Source organism: Echiichthys vipera, assembly GCF_963691815.1.
Source record: "Echiichthys vipera genome assembly, chromosome: 4".
Taxonomy (NCBI): Eukaryota; Metazoa; Chordata; class Actinopteri; order Perciformes; family Trachinidae; genus Echiichthys; species Echiichthys vipera.
This window is the reverse complement of record NC_139829.1, coordinates 31,135,865-31,150,982: the sequence shown is the minus strand read 5'-3', so window position 1 is coordinate 31,150,982 and position 15,118 is coordinate 31,135,865. Positions and strand designations below refer to the sequence as shown.

The following is a 15,118-nucleotide window of genomic DNA, read 5'->3' as shown; positions in this document are numbered from 1 at the left end:
GACGGCAAGCGTGCAGCAGTTATGTGCGGAGCAGTTGCACTCACATTGGTCAAACGCACGAGGCTTTACCCGAAAAACCTCTTTTGGCCCGGTGCGGAAGTACAGTGTGAGTGCGCCCTCTCACTGTGATTCATACACTTGAAAGAAGATCCTCATGTCAAATTAAGGGCTGGACCCAAATATTTGAACATTTAGATTATGAATTATGCTTTTATCCACAACTTTTTAAATCCTTTTCCATCACCTGTTTGAACTTAAACTGAGAGCAGAGGATGAGCCACAGTCAAAGTTGTCATTGTTGTTGAGTTTCTGCACATTTGGACGTGTTTTTTTAGCTCTCTGGGAGCTAAAATGCATCCATCGACTCTAAATGGAGTCAAAACAGCCCTTTTTGAACAGTTTAAACACTGTGACAGAGTTGGAACAACACTCTCAATGGTTGAAATTTAACACACATCAGTGTTGAATTGAGCTAACACTAGTGTGTGTGTGTTTCTTTAACACTGAATAAGTGTTTCCAGCCATCAGTGTGAACGGGTGACCAGTGTGAAAGCGCCCTGAGCAGTCAGAAGACTAGAAAGGCGCTTTATAAGAGTCCAAGTCCATTTACCAAAGAGTAAAAACACTTAGTGAGTGTTTCCTGCGTTGTGCTCCGTAGAAGCTCAAGCCTGAGACCGAAGCTGAGGGGAAGGAGAAGATTCCCGAAAGCCGAGCAGAGAAACCCGAGAAGTTTTGTCTGGAGCCGCTGCCGACGTCCGCGCTGAGCCCCCCGACCTCCAACACCACGGTGACCAACACCTCGGACCTCAACGACTCACGAGAAATCAACTTTGAGTATCTCAAACACGTCGTCCTCAAGTTTATGTCATCCAGAGAGGCTGAGGTGAGTTCTCTGTGCTCACGTGTCTCTGTGCGTCCGCCTGGTCTTCACTGACTCAACACCTGACCCTGAGTGTGTGTGTGTGCGTGTGTGCGTGTGTGTGTGTGTGTGTGTGTGTGTGTGTGTGTGTGTGTGTGTGTGTGTGTGTGTGTGTGTGTGTGTGTGTGTCGCTCCGTCAGGCATTCCAGCTAATACGAGCTGTATCTGTGCTGCTCAACTTCAGTCGTGAGGAAGAAGACATGTTGAAACAAACTCTGGAGTACAAGGTTGGTGTTCAGTCACTACACTTCATACACTTCATTTGTTGGAACAATAAACGAACTTTAAGACATTTTGTTTTACTTTAAATGGTTGTGTAGTTACTGCACTTAGGCTTTGTAGGCGTCAACCGGTGTAGTTTCTTCAGGGAAAATACTGATTTGACAAGAAACGGATGCAAAATGACTTAAAACAGAAGCAAAATGACTTAAAACAGATGCAAAATGACTAAAACAGATGCGAAATGACTTAAAACAGATGCAAAATGACTTAAAACAGATGCAAAATGACTTAAAACAGTTGCAAAATGACAACTATAACTTGAGTTTTAAGGGGGTGGGGGTGGACAAAACGCTGACACCTCACAAAAAAACTGACGCGAGCGTTTTCCAAAAACTCTGTGCAGCTAAAATAGTTTGGTGGGTCAAACATGGAGCACGTGTGCGAACAAGTCCGTGTGTTTCTTTATACATTCATATATATTTAAATACATATTCATTTGCCCCTGAGTCAACCTTTGCTTTGTGTTGCAGATGTCCTGGTTTGGATCCAAACCTTCTCCAAAGGGAACCCTCCGGCCCTCCATCTCAGGCGCGCCCACTCACTGGAGCTGATGAGGGGCAGCAAGAGCCGAGGGGATGGAGAGGAGCGTCCCAGAGGACCCCCCCCCCCCCCCCCCCCCCCCCCACCCCTCCAGGAGGGGGAAGCCCCCCGGCTGCGGCTCCCATCGCTGCGCGGGACTCTAGCTTTAAACCTTGGACGGTTTCCTGTGCCTGTGTGCGGGAGGACCGTTGTTTTCTGCTCTGTGGGGACAGAGAAGGGCTGCACACTGTGCTCATCATCAGAGGTTGATTTTTAAATAAGGACTTTTAATCATGTGTTATAAAAAGGGGGGGGGGGGGGGAACGGACACAAACACACACTGGAGTTTCACCAGGTTTTCTATTCTGGGAAAACGGCAAAAAGTGAGTCAGCGTGTCAGAAGATGAGGCCGCACTCACACTGTCCATCCGTACCACGCCCGAGCACGCTAGACGCTAGGCTACACGTTAGGCTAAAGTCGAGTTCGTTTGACCAGTGTGAGTGCAACCGTACTGTACCCAGGCACACGCTCGTCGGCCGTGGCCCGGTTGAGAGAGGTGGGTTTTAGTAAAGCATGGATGCACATGTACGAGCACGAGCGTGGGCACGTGTACGAGCACGAGCACTGACGTCGGTCCTGGTGTCTGATGTTTAAATGCGTCTGTTCATCGTGACGGACATTTAAAAAGGTGACGCCAAACGGTTCGCGGTTGTTTCATGACTGATTGAGTGTTTACTGCAGATTTTGTCAGATGAAACGTTCAAAGACAGTCAGACAAAACTAAATCTTAGAGGGGTGATGACGTGTAAGTGATACGTGTGAGTACAAACGGGCCTGGGCCGCAGGGAAAGAGGTAGGGGGGCATTTAAGAAGGTGACGCCGAACGGTTCGTGGTGGTTTCATGGGTGATTGTTTACAGCAGATTTGATCAGATGAAACGTTCAAAGACAGACAGACAAAACTAAATCCCCGAGGGGTGATGACGTAAAAGTGGAAAGAGGGAAGGGGGGGGGGCAATCATGCTAAAGCACGGAGCACGGTACGGCTGGTCAGTTTGAGTGCGCCCTTAGGGAGAAGAAGCAGACTGACCTGACTGTTATCTTTAGGCGCTGCCTCATTTCTGTCCCATCAGCGTCAGGGGTCGTCCACACGAGTCCCATCAGCGTCAGGGGTCGTCCACACGAGTCCCATCAGCATCAGGGGTCGTCCACACGAGTCCCGTCAGCGTCAGGGGTCGTCCACACGAGTCCCATCAGCGTCAGGGGTCGTCCACACGAGTCCCATCAGCATCAGGGGTCGTCCACACGAGTCCCGTCAGCGTCAGGGGTCGTCCACACGAGTCCCATCAGCGTCAGGGGTCGTCCACGCGGACGCAGGTATTTTTAAAAGCGCGTGTTTCTGTTTCAAGGTTCGTCCTTTCATCCACACGTCTCCTCAGCTGCTGCTCCTGACACCAGAGCCCAGGGTGAACTTCCTGTTTCAGCACTCGTGTGGACAGAAAAACCAGTGTCTGACGTCACACTGTGCGAGTTGTTTCCATGGAGACGTGAGCAGCTGACGGAGCTGCTGTGATGGACGACCTCGCCAAAACCCTGCTGCTGTTTAACAACTTCTCAGCTCTTCTGCCCGGCTTCCCTTCAACGTTTATGAACGTTTGCAGCCTTGTGATTGGCTGAAATGTCCTTCCTGTTAGGAGTGCGGTCTCCACCTGCTGCTTTGACACGTGCACGACATAGTTTGAGGCGGATTTTGCGGTTCCATGTGGACAGGTTCCATAAATCCCCGTGTTTGTGCGGACGACGCCCGAGAGCAACGAAACACGACGTGGCCTGACGTTTCTGTCTTCACCGGACAAACGGAGCAGCGTTGATTGGACCTTTAGTAGAATATTCATCCATTCATCTTCTTCCTCTTGTCCCTGTCGGGGTCATGGGGGGCTGGAGCCGATCCCAGCTGACATCTGGCGTGAGGCGGGGTCCACCCTGGACAGGACACCAGTCTATCACAGGACACATAGAGACGAACAGAGACAGACGACCATTCACACCTATGGGTGATTTAGAGTCATCAATGAACCGAACACCTGCACGTCTTTGGACTGTGGGAGGAAACCGGAGAACCCGGAGAAAACCCACGCAGACACGGGGACAACATGCAAACTCCACACAGAAGGGCCCCAGCCGGGATTCAAACCAGGAACCCTCTCGCTGTGAGGCCGCCCCCTTCGTAGAATATCTCATTTGGAATCACAGAGGGCTTCTTAATGACACGTGTCATTTAAAGACTGAAGAGTCAAAGAGTCTCCAGATTTGGAGAGGAACTCTCCGGTGTTTGGATTCTCCACAGCGTCTCCCCGTCTCTTCTTCTCCGTTGTTGATGTGTTTCTGTGGCAGTTACAGCGCCACCTCCAGGCCTGGCATGGGTACGACAGCGTTTGGAGTCGCTGCACCTGGTTTCCTGTGGACGCAGAGGTTTAGGAGTCGGTTTAAGGTTGCTAACCATCGTGTGGACGAACCCTAACTCTGCTCACACAGGAAGTCTCTGTGGCTGTTTGAGGAGAATTGGATCCTCCTCTCCCACGGAAAGCGGTTAGAGTTCAGAACCAGGCATCAGTGATTAACGGTTGAATCTAAAACCATCAGAAGTCAGTTGGGCGTGTGTCTTCTGTTTAAAATTTCATTTTCATCAGATCACTTCACACTGATGTTCTGAGATGTTCTCGTCTCTCAGCAACAACACACTCACTGTGGCTCGGCTGTGGCTCATCTGAGCGGCTGTTGACGTGACCGCGTGGCCATCGGACTGTTATTACTGTGAGCTGAGGCTCCCAGCAGACCCCCGTCTCACCCTGGCCCTCACCCAAACCACCTACAAACCAAGCTTGTTGTGAGACTGTGTAAGGTGCGTTTCCATCGGGGGTACAATGTGACTCGGAAAATTTCAGGCCACGCCCTCAAATGTCCGTTCACTCGCCGTGTTTCCTTTAAAAAAAAGGCCCCAGAGGGATTTAGAGACTCTGGAGGTGACGTGTCCCTCTGAGTAGGTTTGGATCGCGTTCTTCCTCACCACTGGATAAAAGTGTCGACTCTATTTCAACGTGTTGTTGTGGCGTCTGTTTGACCACACGTCACATCCCGCTGAGAGCTCCATCCAATATCAACCGGGCTTCTCTCAGGGCGCACTCCCACTGTGCCTCCGTCCCGTGCCCCAGCACGTTTCACGACTAAAGTCTGGTTCCTTTGACCAGTGTGAGTGCAACAGTGCCGCGTCTAGGAGCGGCACACTTGCCGTCCACGGCCCGTTTGGGAGAGGTGGGCTTTAGTAAAGCACGTTTGCACGTGTACGAGCACGAGTGTGCGCACATGTACGAGCACGAGGCCACGAGGTGGAGTGTTTACTGCAGATTTGGTCGATGAAAAGATTCAAAAACAGTCGACAAGACGCACAAAAACTCAGAGGTCTACGGAAAGATCTGGAAACAAAGCCACGCATCGCCATGACGTCATCAATGCGTGTGACGTGTTACGGCGTGATGACGTATAGGCAGCAAGAAGCATTCTCCGAGGCCCAGGTAGTGTGAGTACAAACGGGCCTGGAGGGGGGGACAAGGACCCTAAAGCACGGGGCACGGGACGGAGGCACAGTGGGAGGGCGCCCTAAGGGGAGAAAAACGTCCTCCTGAGCGACTCTCATGCATATTAGGGGGCGTTGCGGGGAGATAGACCCGCCTCGTTCCGGGTGTTTGAGCCCTAATGGAAACGCACCTCATGTCTCTATGAAGTGCTGCCTCGGCGGCTCCAGCCAGGGTCAAATTAAGTCTCTTCCCTCAGTTGCTGCTACTGGAGCAACACAAGTCGATGCAGTCCGTATGAATGACTTAGACTGTAGGTGTGCGTATGGATGATGTAACAATGTGATAAGAATAAGAGGATATTATGTAAACAATGACTGGAGGACATGTTTTACCTTTACCTGCCTTTGCAAATGTAAATGAAAGTACATTCCACGTGTCTATTTATACAGAGAACTATGTACATACTGTATGCAAGGAGAACTTTATAAATCAGTGGATGTAAATGGGTCGTTGTGAGCAGTTTGCAGTGTTTATCTTCATCATAGAGCAGAGTGTGTGCTCCTCACTCCCACTGCTCTTCATCACCGCGGGTCACAACAGGAAGTGTTTCTACATCGCTTTGAGGATCCGGTTCAGCTGCATTCTTGAGTCTCTGACGCTTCTCTTCATTTCTGAAAGCTGCAGAGTTCTGCATTTGTTTTAATTCCAGGTATTTGCATCGACTGGGAAGCAGAAATCCACCGCGGTGCAAACGATCATCAGTCACCGACAAGAAAACGACTGCGTTTCAGGTCTGATTGATGTTTTTCTGGTGTTTGAAATCCTCCCAGGGTCTTTAACGGTGAATACACTCATCAAATAAACCATGCAGACAGTTTTTTATGTATCAACCACCACAAAAAGATACAAAACCACCACAAAAAGATGCAAAACCACCACAAAAAGATACAAAACCACCACAAAAAGATACAAAACCACCACAAAAAGATGCAAAACCACCACAAAAAGATACAAAACCACCACAAAAAGATGCAAAACCACCACAAAAAGATACAAAACCACCACAAAAAGATGCAAAACCACCACAAAAAGATACAAAATCACCACAAAGATGCAAAACCACCACAAAAAGATACAAAATCACCACAAAAAGATGCAAAACCACCACAAAAAGATGCAAAACCACCACAAAAAGATGCAAAACCACCGCAAAAAGATACAAAACCGCCACAAAAAGATGCAAAATCGCCACAAAAAGACTCAAAACCGCCACAAAAAGATACAAAACCACCACAAAAAGATGCAAAACCGCCACAAAAAGATGCAAAACCGCCACAAAAAGATGCAAAACCGCCACAAAAAGATGCAAAACCGCCACGAAAAGATGCAAAACCGCCACGAAAAGATGCAAAACCACCACGAAAAGATGCAAAACCACCACGAAAAGATGCAAAACCACCACAAAAAGACTCAAAACTGAAAAAGACCCTGGGATGATTTTAAGCTGGAATTTCACTTCAAAGGTTTTATTACGTTATTGGGACAAAGTGCACGTTTGCAGGAGTGCACGGTTGAATGCAGACCTGTCACGTCTCGTGTTGCTATGACGACGGGCCCCGCAGCAGACTGACGCTGGGTCAGATTTTATCTCCATGAGAATCAAAGGAAACGTTGAACGCACCTTTGACCCTGAGTCTGTTTAAACCCTGAACACTGCAGCTTTTCTCTCCTGCTTTCTAACATTCAACAGCTGCTGCTGCTACAAAGGGCCCACATTTATAATTATTACATCTGAAACGATGAAAACACGCCTTCCAGCTCCCCCACACACACACACACACACACACACACACACACACACACACACACACACACACACACTCTCCATGCAACTAATGGAGAGATGTCAGAGCTGCCGGTGGATCAGCGCCCTGAGCAGTTGGGGGTTCGGTGCCTTGCTCAACAGGAGATGAACTGGCACCTCTCTAGCCACCAGTCCACGCTCCATTCATGGTCCACACAGGGACTTGAACCAGCAACCCTACAGTTCCCAGCCGAGTCACCTATGGATTAAGCTACTGCCGCTCCTATTTCTGAGATTAAAGTGGCAAAAAAGGTGAGAATTTATTGGATTCAAACTCAGAAAAGCAGTGTTTGATTTTTCTCCTCCGGTGTTTAGGTTTACGACCCGTGGATCTGTTGGTCCTCTTATTTTTAACTTAGTGGTGATTTGATCGTCTGCAGCGTTTCCTGAGGGGACTTTTTGAACTCCATGGTTCAGGGGTGGATTGGGATCCTCTGTGCTTCCTGTTCCACCCCAGCTGTTTCTGCTCCTCCCTCTGATTTTACTGCACATTTTTATCAGTTTTCCCAGGTGACTCTGTTTTTAACCCCCAGGTACCAAAACCCTGGACTTATAATGTGACACAGCACGCTTCACAGGACCCTGATGGACCAGACCCAGAGTATTTTCACTCACATAAAATTATTCAGTTTTCTCATGAGATGCAAGCGCTGCTTTGTTTTTAAAAAATAAAAGCTCCTCAATATTTAAGCTCCTGCTGGCTGTCGTCACTGCAGGTGGGAGATCTGCATCGATCCTCCTTAGTGTCAGCTGTGTTCTCTTAGTCACCAACCAGTGAGTTCAGCAACATGATCAAAACACACTGATACTTTCACTGCTATGGGACATTTAGAGTCACCTGTAAAACTAAACCCTCTAGGAGCCAAAACGTGTGTTAAAGTGTCCTCTAGGAGCATAAACATGTGCTAAATTGCCCTCTAGGACCCAAAACATGTGCTAAAGTGCCCTTATCAGTGCAGAGGATTCATCTATAGCTGCCCTTTTATCCCCTTTTCGCCCCTGCCCTTTAAAAAGTCAGTGCACGCCCCTGATCATGACCCTAATCTGCAGCGTAAATCCTCTTTCTTTCTAAATCTACTGTATAAATTTACTCTTTCTGCTGTTTTCCATTAGAAATGACTTAAAAACGTCCTGTCGTGTTGTGATGGCGTCATTTCCGCCGTCAGGGGGCGCTGCTGTGTATCTGGTGTCGAAATAACAAGCGCCGAAGAAGAAATCCACCGGAAGCTACTTCTCGTGAGCACGCGGTGTGTCCGTCCTTTCCAACGGGGCAGCGAAGAAGAACATGGTGAGGAGCCCAGCGCTCGCCCGTTAACCGGGGTTTTACCGTCTTTATTCGGACCGTACTCGGTTAAACGTGGGTTTAACGGGCACATAACGTCCTCAGGCGGCTGTTGGCGCGTGTTTGGATCGGTAAAACCCCGCGAGGATGTGATTTAATTCGGTTTTACGGAGCGACGGTGCGGACCGACATAAGCTAATGCTAGCTGTCTGTGTGCTACTAGCCTGTTAGCTCACTATGCTGTACAACAATAACGCATCACGTAACGTTTACTTTGTTAAACCCGGTGTCCGGTTTATAGTTTTAACCGGTTCTGTAACGGAATATAAATAATAAAGTTTAATGTCTCCGCTCCGTGAACCACAACGCTAGCGGCAGCTGCGCTCACTCGTGTCCGCCAGAGAGGCTCTCTGAGGCGGCGTGAGATCCGGGTTTCGTCCCGGTGCTTGAAATCCTGGAAATGGCTTAAATTTAAATGATTTCAAAAGTGTTTGAATTTTGGATAAAGTGTCTGAAAATGCCTGAAATTGTATCCGTATTTCTTTCACAACAAATAGCTATAGAATATAATTTTAATTTTAATTTCTTACTCTTTGGTAGCACTAATCATTTCTGGTGTTTATAACATAGTGTCACCTTTTAACGTGATTTTAATGGAAAATATAAAGGTGAAATAATCATTTTTAATCTTTATCTATTCGTAGAAATGTGTAATTAACCTTAAAATTGCTTGAATTTGACTTCGGAAAAGGTGCATGAACCCTGTTTATCAGTGAATTATCATGTTAAGCAGGGCTGCCCAACCCTGCTCCTGGAGGGTCACGTTCCTGCATGTTTTAGGTTTCTCTGCTCTAACACACTTCAGTCTAATGATGTTCCCACCTGTGACGAATGTGCCATCTTTAGAGTCAGGTGTGTTTGAGCAGAGAGAAACCTGAAACATGCAGGACAGTGGCTCCAGGAGCAGGGTTGAGCAGCCCTGATGTCAAGGGTCTCGGCCACATAATGTCCACTCACTCCCAGTTCTTCTCCCAGTGTATGAGACGGCTTTCATGACTCATTGATTAGTTGCTGTCTTGGTGACACCTTGCATTTCCATAACGCTCTTTTTAATACTTTTAATTGGTTAAAACGTAATAAGTGACCAATAGCCCTGATTTATGAAAATAAACAGCGACTGTATGGATTAATATATCAAAACATGAAGCCTGTTTTTTTAAAGGCCTTCTGCGTCTGTTAGAGCAGAGATGGAGTCCTAAATGTATTTGTCACGTCACTTACACATGTTTCTCGATCCAGGCCAAGATCAAGGCAAGAGATCTGCGGGGCAAGAAGAAGGAGGAGCTGCTCAAGCAGCTGGACGACCTGAAGAATGAGTTGTCCCAGCTCCGCGTGGCCAAGGTTACCGGTGGAGCCGCGTCCAAACTCTCCAAGATGTAAGTTTCACTGTGAATACGATGCAACAGCACACAGGACCCGGGTCGGCCCGTATATAACGTGACTGTCCCAGGCTGTGTGACCGGGGTACTTACAGGGGCTGTTTTTGATGCTCATACAGAGCACCGTAGTCCGTCTTAGGCCTCGTCCTCACAAACACAGGTATTTTTTAAACTGGACTCTTTAGTTACCGTACATGTCACCGCAAACTCCGCCTCAAACACTCAACAGTGTGTTTCCATGCAGTTTAAAAACCCGTTTATATTCAGGTTAGGGTCAGACTCTAGTTTCTTTAACATCGTACCCGGGTCAATCAGAGTTCTCGTCCCCTGGTTTACAGACCTAGAGAACTCCCTTAGTAACCGGGGTATTCATGCATGTAAACATCGAACCCGGGGTAATATTGGGTTTCTCCTCTGCACATGCTCCGCTGCAGTGGCTGCTTAATTTAGCATTAAATCAAATCTCTGGTTCTCTCGTCGATGATGTTACTTGTGAGCTGATGTTTTGCTGAAGCGTTCACAACTGCTTACCAAAAGACTGAGACATGAGACGACCAGAGTCCTTAAAGTTAATACGGTTTAAATCAGGGTTAATACAGTTTACATCACCCTTAACATATTCATGGTGTACATGGACTGAAATCGTTCTGATTTGGACGTCTCTGGGGTTGCTGATTAAACACAAAGTGAAGCTCTACAGCAGTTGTTTTGGACACTTCTTTAGTTTATTAGTAAAATTGAGCTCAGAAAATATCCTTTTATAGGAAATTTGTCCCTGGGCAGGTCAACGCAGAATACAACACTTAGTTAAGTTAACGTCACAATAAATATCTTATACATATTCTAAGACGTAAGACTCCACGTGCACTACATTTAAAAAACATTTGCATCACCAGAGTTAAAATACTGAACACTTAATAAACTAAAGCGAGCATGACTGGTGTGATTGAAGTGTCATGAAAACAGAATTGGGTGTTTCCACGTTAAGCTCAGGTGTTTTAACATCATTTGTGTGCAGCTACATTTGCTGAGACTAATTTCCCATTCAATCAAAATCTTCTGTATAGAAACAGTGTCTGACATCAGTGTTTGTTGTGTTTTTTCAGCCGCGTTGTCCGCAAATCCATCGCCAGAGTCCTGACTGTAATCAACCAGACACAGAAGGAGAACCTGAGGAAGTTCTACAAGGTGAGAACTCACAGACACGAGTGCATCCCGCAGACACGGAGCGCAACCAGACACGGGGCACACAAGAGCACCCCCCCACAGACACGACACGAGCGCACAGTTTTCCTGCTCCCTCTCTGGTTCTCTTGTCGATGATGTTACTTGTGAGCTGATGTTTTGCTGAAGCGTTCACAACTGCTTACCAAAAGACTGAGACTTGAGACGACCAGAGCGCTCCTCTTAATCAAACCCGGTGACGTGAACGAGCCGCTGTCGCTGCGGTGGCGTCTCCCTCCAGTCTGATGTGATTGAATGGGAGCCGTCATTGTTCACAAACCTTTACCTCATGAAGAGAGCTGTGACTATTTCCCTCCACCTCTGATGAACTCAGATACTTGACGTTTACGTTGTGCTCATCAAGTTTTCCTAGTTATAGCAACTTATGTTATATTTCACAATAACACCACAGTGAGTTCATTTACTGTGTGACCACGGCAGCCATGATAGAGGCGTCTAACATGAGCTAGCTAAGCAGTGTTAGCTTAGCCGACAATACGTTTTTACTGTGCGGCCTCAGACAGGGGCGCTCTACGTGAGGTAAAGGTTTGAATCCCTGTAGACCGTACGGCCTCAGGCAGGGGCGCTCTACGTGAGGTAAAGGTTTGAATCCCTGTAGACCGTACGGCCTCAGACAGGGGCGCTCTTCATGAGGTAAAGGCTTGAATCCACGTAGACCGTACGGCCTCAGACAGGGGCGCTCTTCATGAGGTAAAGGTTTGAATCCATGTAGACCGTACGGCCTCAGACAGGGGCGCTCTTCATGAGGTAAAGGTTTGAATCCCTGTAGACCGTACGGCCTCAGACAGGGGCGCTCTTCATGAGGTAAAGGTTTGAATCCACGTAGACCGTACGGCCTCAGACAGGGGCGCTCTTCATGAGGTAAAGGCATGAAGATGGACCTTGAAAGTGCTTGAATTTGACCTGGTCAAAGGTGAACGAACCCTGTCCTTTCTTTTCATATTGGTTTAAATTCTGATGACGTGTGTTTTCCCCGTGGACTCTCAGGGTAAGAAGTACAAGCCCCTGGATCTGAGACCCAAGAAGACCAGAGCTCTGCGTCGCCGGCTCAACAAGCACGAGGAGAGCCTGCGCACCAAGAAACAGCAGAGGAAAGACCTCCTCTACTCAGTCCGCAAATTTGCAGTCAAAGCTTAAAGCTTTTTCTATTGACAAAATAAAATCTGTGTAAAAGACAAGAACCGTCTGCTGGGGAGTTTGTTTTTGTTTCTATGAACTGAAGCGAATAGTTTCTTTCACAACAAATAGCTATTATAGCTATTTAGTATGTTCTCCTTCTGAACTTGTGCAACATTTTGGCGTTTCTAGCGTAAGACCATCTCTTAATGGAAAAACAGGTGAAATAATCATTTTTAAATATCTGTGTTCATAGAAATGTGTAATTTCCCACAGCTGGAAGGTGCTTGAACCCTGCCAGTGGGTGTGTTTGACCTTTGGCAGCACGCCCACATTAACACCAACCTGACTGAAGAGCATTGGTGTCCAATTGATCCAGTAAAGAGTCGCTGTGGCTGCAGGTTTTCATTCCAACCAATCAAAAACACCTGATCCAACAAATCAACTGTGTGAAGACAGTTCAGGTGACTGAATGAGTCGAGTCAGGTGTGTTTTTGCTTGGTTGGAATCAAAACCTGCAGCCACAGCGGCCCCCTTACGTTCAGCAATGATCCAAAGCTCCAGGTCAGGTTGGTGTCCAAGTGATCCAGTAGAGGATTAACTCACTCTTATGACTCTCACACTGATATCTGGCTTTGTAACCAATGTACTTGTGGGAAAACAGAACATCACCAGATTTATCTTTTAACTGTTAAATAACGTGTTGCATCTACACTGTTTTTGTTGACTAAAGTAAGAAGGAAGCGTGTGTCTGACCTTGCCTTTGAGTATTAAAGACGTATCGTCATTGTCTGTAAACTCCGTCCTGACTGGACTTGTTCAGATGTCTTGAGCAGTTTGTCCACTTACCGGAGGGATACCGGATGAAAGTATTGATTTTCCATATGAAAAATGGATGTTTTAGGCATCACGATGGTGTCTTTAACGCTGCTGCCTTATAGCGAGAGGGTTCCTGGTTTGAATCCCAGCTGGGGCCCTTCTGTGTGGAGTTTGCATGTTGTCCCCGTGTCTGCGTGGGTTTTCTCCGGGTTCTCCGGTTTCCTCCCACAGTCCAAAGACGTGCAGGTGTTCGGTTCATTGATGACTCTAAATCACCCGTAGGTGTGAATGGTTGTCTGTCTCTGTTCGTCTCTGTGTCCTGTGATAGACTGGCGTCCTGTCCAGGGTGGACCCCGCCTCACGCCCGATGTCAGCTGGGATCGGCTCCAGCCCCCCACGTCCCCGACAGGGACAAGAGGCTGAAGATGGATGACTATTTTAAATGTTTGACATTGACTTTCTTCTTTCTGTCCCGTTGTGTTTCCATGGTAACAGCCAATAGCGTTGCTGGTTGCCGGGGTTGACTGTTGTTGGGTGCAGCTACTGTAGGCTGGCACTGGGTGAAATGGAGTTTGCGTAACTTAATTTACAGTGAAGATCAAAATTAGAGAACAAACTATTAATTCTTGTTCAATTCTGAAATATTGATTTGAGTGATTTTTTTATTGTTCACTTCAGAGTTTGTTGAATCTGATTGGCTCGGCCTGACCCTCGACCGGGTCACTGACTCTGAAGATGTGTGTGTGTGTGTGTGTCTCCCCTGTTCTCCGTGTGTGTGTGTGTATGTGTGTGTGTCTGTGAGCTCTGTGTGTGTGTTGATCTCCGGCAGGCTGCACCAGGTGAGAAGCATCCAACACTAACCACTCTCGTCCAGTTTAAGTGTTCGTCCACTCGATCTAAAACAACCTTTTGTTGCAGCAGGTTCTTGTTTCGGTATCTATGGAAGTAAATCTGTGTCTCTGGATGTTGAAATTAAAACGCTGTTGAATTTCTACCACTGCACATTTATGCATTTAAAATATGAATCTGAATGTTTGACTCTGAGAGCTGTGACAAGAGCGGCTGCTAGTCGGCTCATTTACCCACAAACTAATAGTGATCTGTGATCCACCGTGTTTTCATGCAGCAGACTGTGGGATTGGCTCTGACTCATGGGTTGAGCTGCTACGGGCGGGCTGTGGTAGCTGCCAACTGAGCAAATCTACTTCTCTAAGGGTGCCCTCCCACTGTTCCTCCGTCCCGTGCCCCAGCACGTTTCACGGGTAAAGTCTGGTTCCTTTGACCAGTGTGAGTGCAACCGTACCACGTCTAGGAGCGGCACGCTTGCCGTCCACGGCCCGTTTGGGAGAGGTGGGCTTTAGTAAAGCACGTTTGCACATGTACGAGCACGAGCACGAGCATGCGCATGTGTACGAGCACGAGGCCTACGGCGGTTCTGAGGTCATTTCCTGTGCGCCTGTTGGGACATAGAAAAAAGAAGGAGGGACCATGCGCGGACATTTCAAACAATGGCGGTGAAAGGTTCACGTTGGTGTGATGCGGAGGTGGAGGGTTTACTGCAGATTTGGTCGATGAAAAGATTCAAAAACAGTCGACAAAACGCACAAAAACTCAGAGGTCTACGGAAAGATCTGGAAACAAAGCCACGCATCTCCATGACGTCATCAATGCGTGTGACGTGTTACGGCGTGATGACGTATAGGCAGCAAGAAGCATTCTCCGAGGCCCAGGTAGTGTGAGTACAAACGGGCCTGGAGGGGGGGACAAGGACCCTAAAGCACGGGGCACGGAACGGATGCACAGTGGGAGGGCGCACTTAGTAACCATGCTAACTCTGAGACTGTAAATAGACACAGCTTTGAGATAACCGCAGCATGCTAACATGCTCATAATGACAATGCTAACATCTTGATGTTTAGCTAGTGTAATGCTTAACATGTTCAATGTCTAGCGTAGTTTAGCGTGTTTCCATGCTAACATTAGCTCATTAGCAGTAAACGCAGGCTGACTGATGTCATCAGTTCTGCAGGTATTCGTTCATAAATCAAAAGTTTTGGA

General features: G+C 47.5%; 2 protein-coding genes across 3 annotated transcripts in view; both read left to right on the top strand.

Annotated features, from left to right (window-relative positions):
- The window catches only part of golga1 (golgin A1), a 21,854-nt gene extending 19,990 nt beyond the window's left edge, over positions 1–1,864 (top strand). For both annotated transcript variants that reach the window (XM_083911855.1, XM_083911854.1), the window contains 3 exons: positions 659–883; positions 1,060–1,146; positions 1,672–1,864. In XM_083911855.1, the coding sequence (XP_083767981.1) occupies positions 659–883; positions 1,060–1,146; positions 1,672–1,752 (393 nt within the window). In that variant the 3' untranslated portion in view covers positions 1,753–1,864. The remainder of the gene's footprint in view (positions 1–658; positions 884–1,059; positions 1,147–1,671) is intronic.
- A 6,465-nt stretch (positions 1,865–8,329) lies between these two features.
- On the top strand, positions 8,330–12,306 carry rpl35 (ribosomal protein L35). The gene is made up of 4 exons (XM_083912602.1): positions 8,330–8,447; positions 9,741–9,877; positions 10,987–11,068; positions 12,113–12,306. The coding sequence occupies exons 1-4, from the start codon at positions 8,445–8,447 to the stop codon at positions 12,260–12,262; spliced, it is 372 nt and encodes a 123-aa protein (XP_083768728.1). The 5' UTR covers positions 8,330–8,444; the 3' UTR covers positions 12,263–12,306.
- Positions 12,307–15,118: the final 2,812 nt, after the last annotated feature.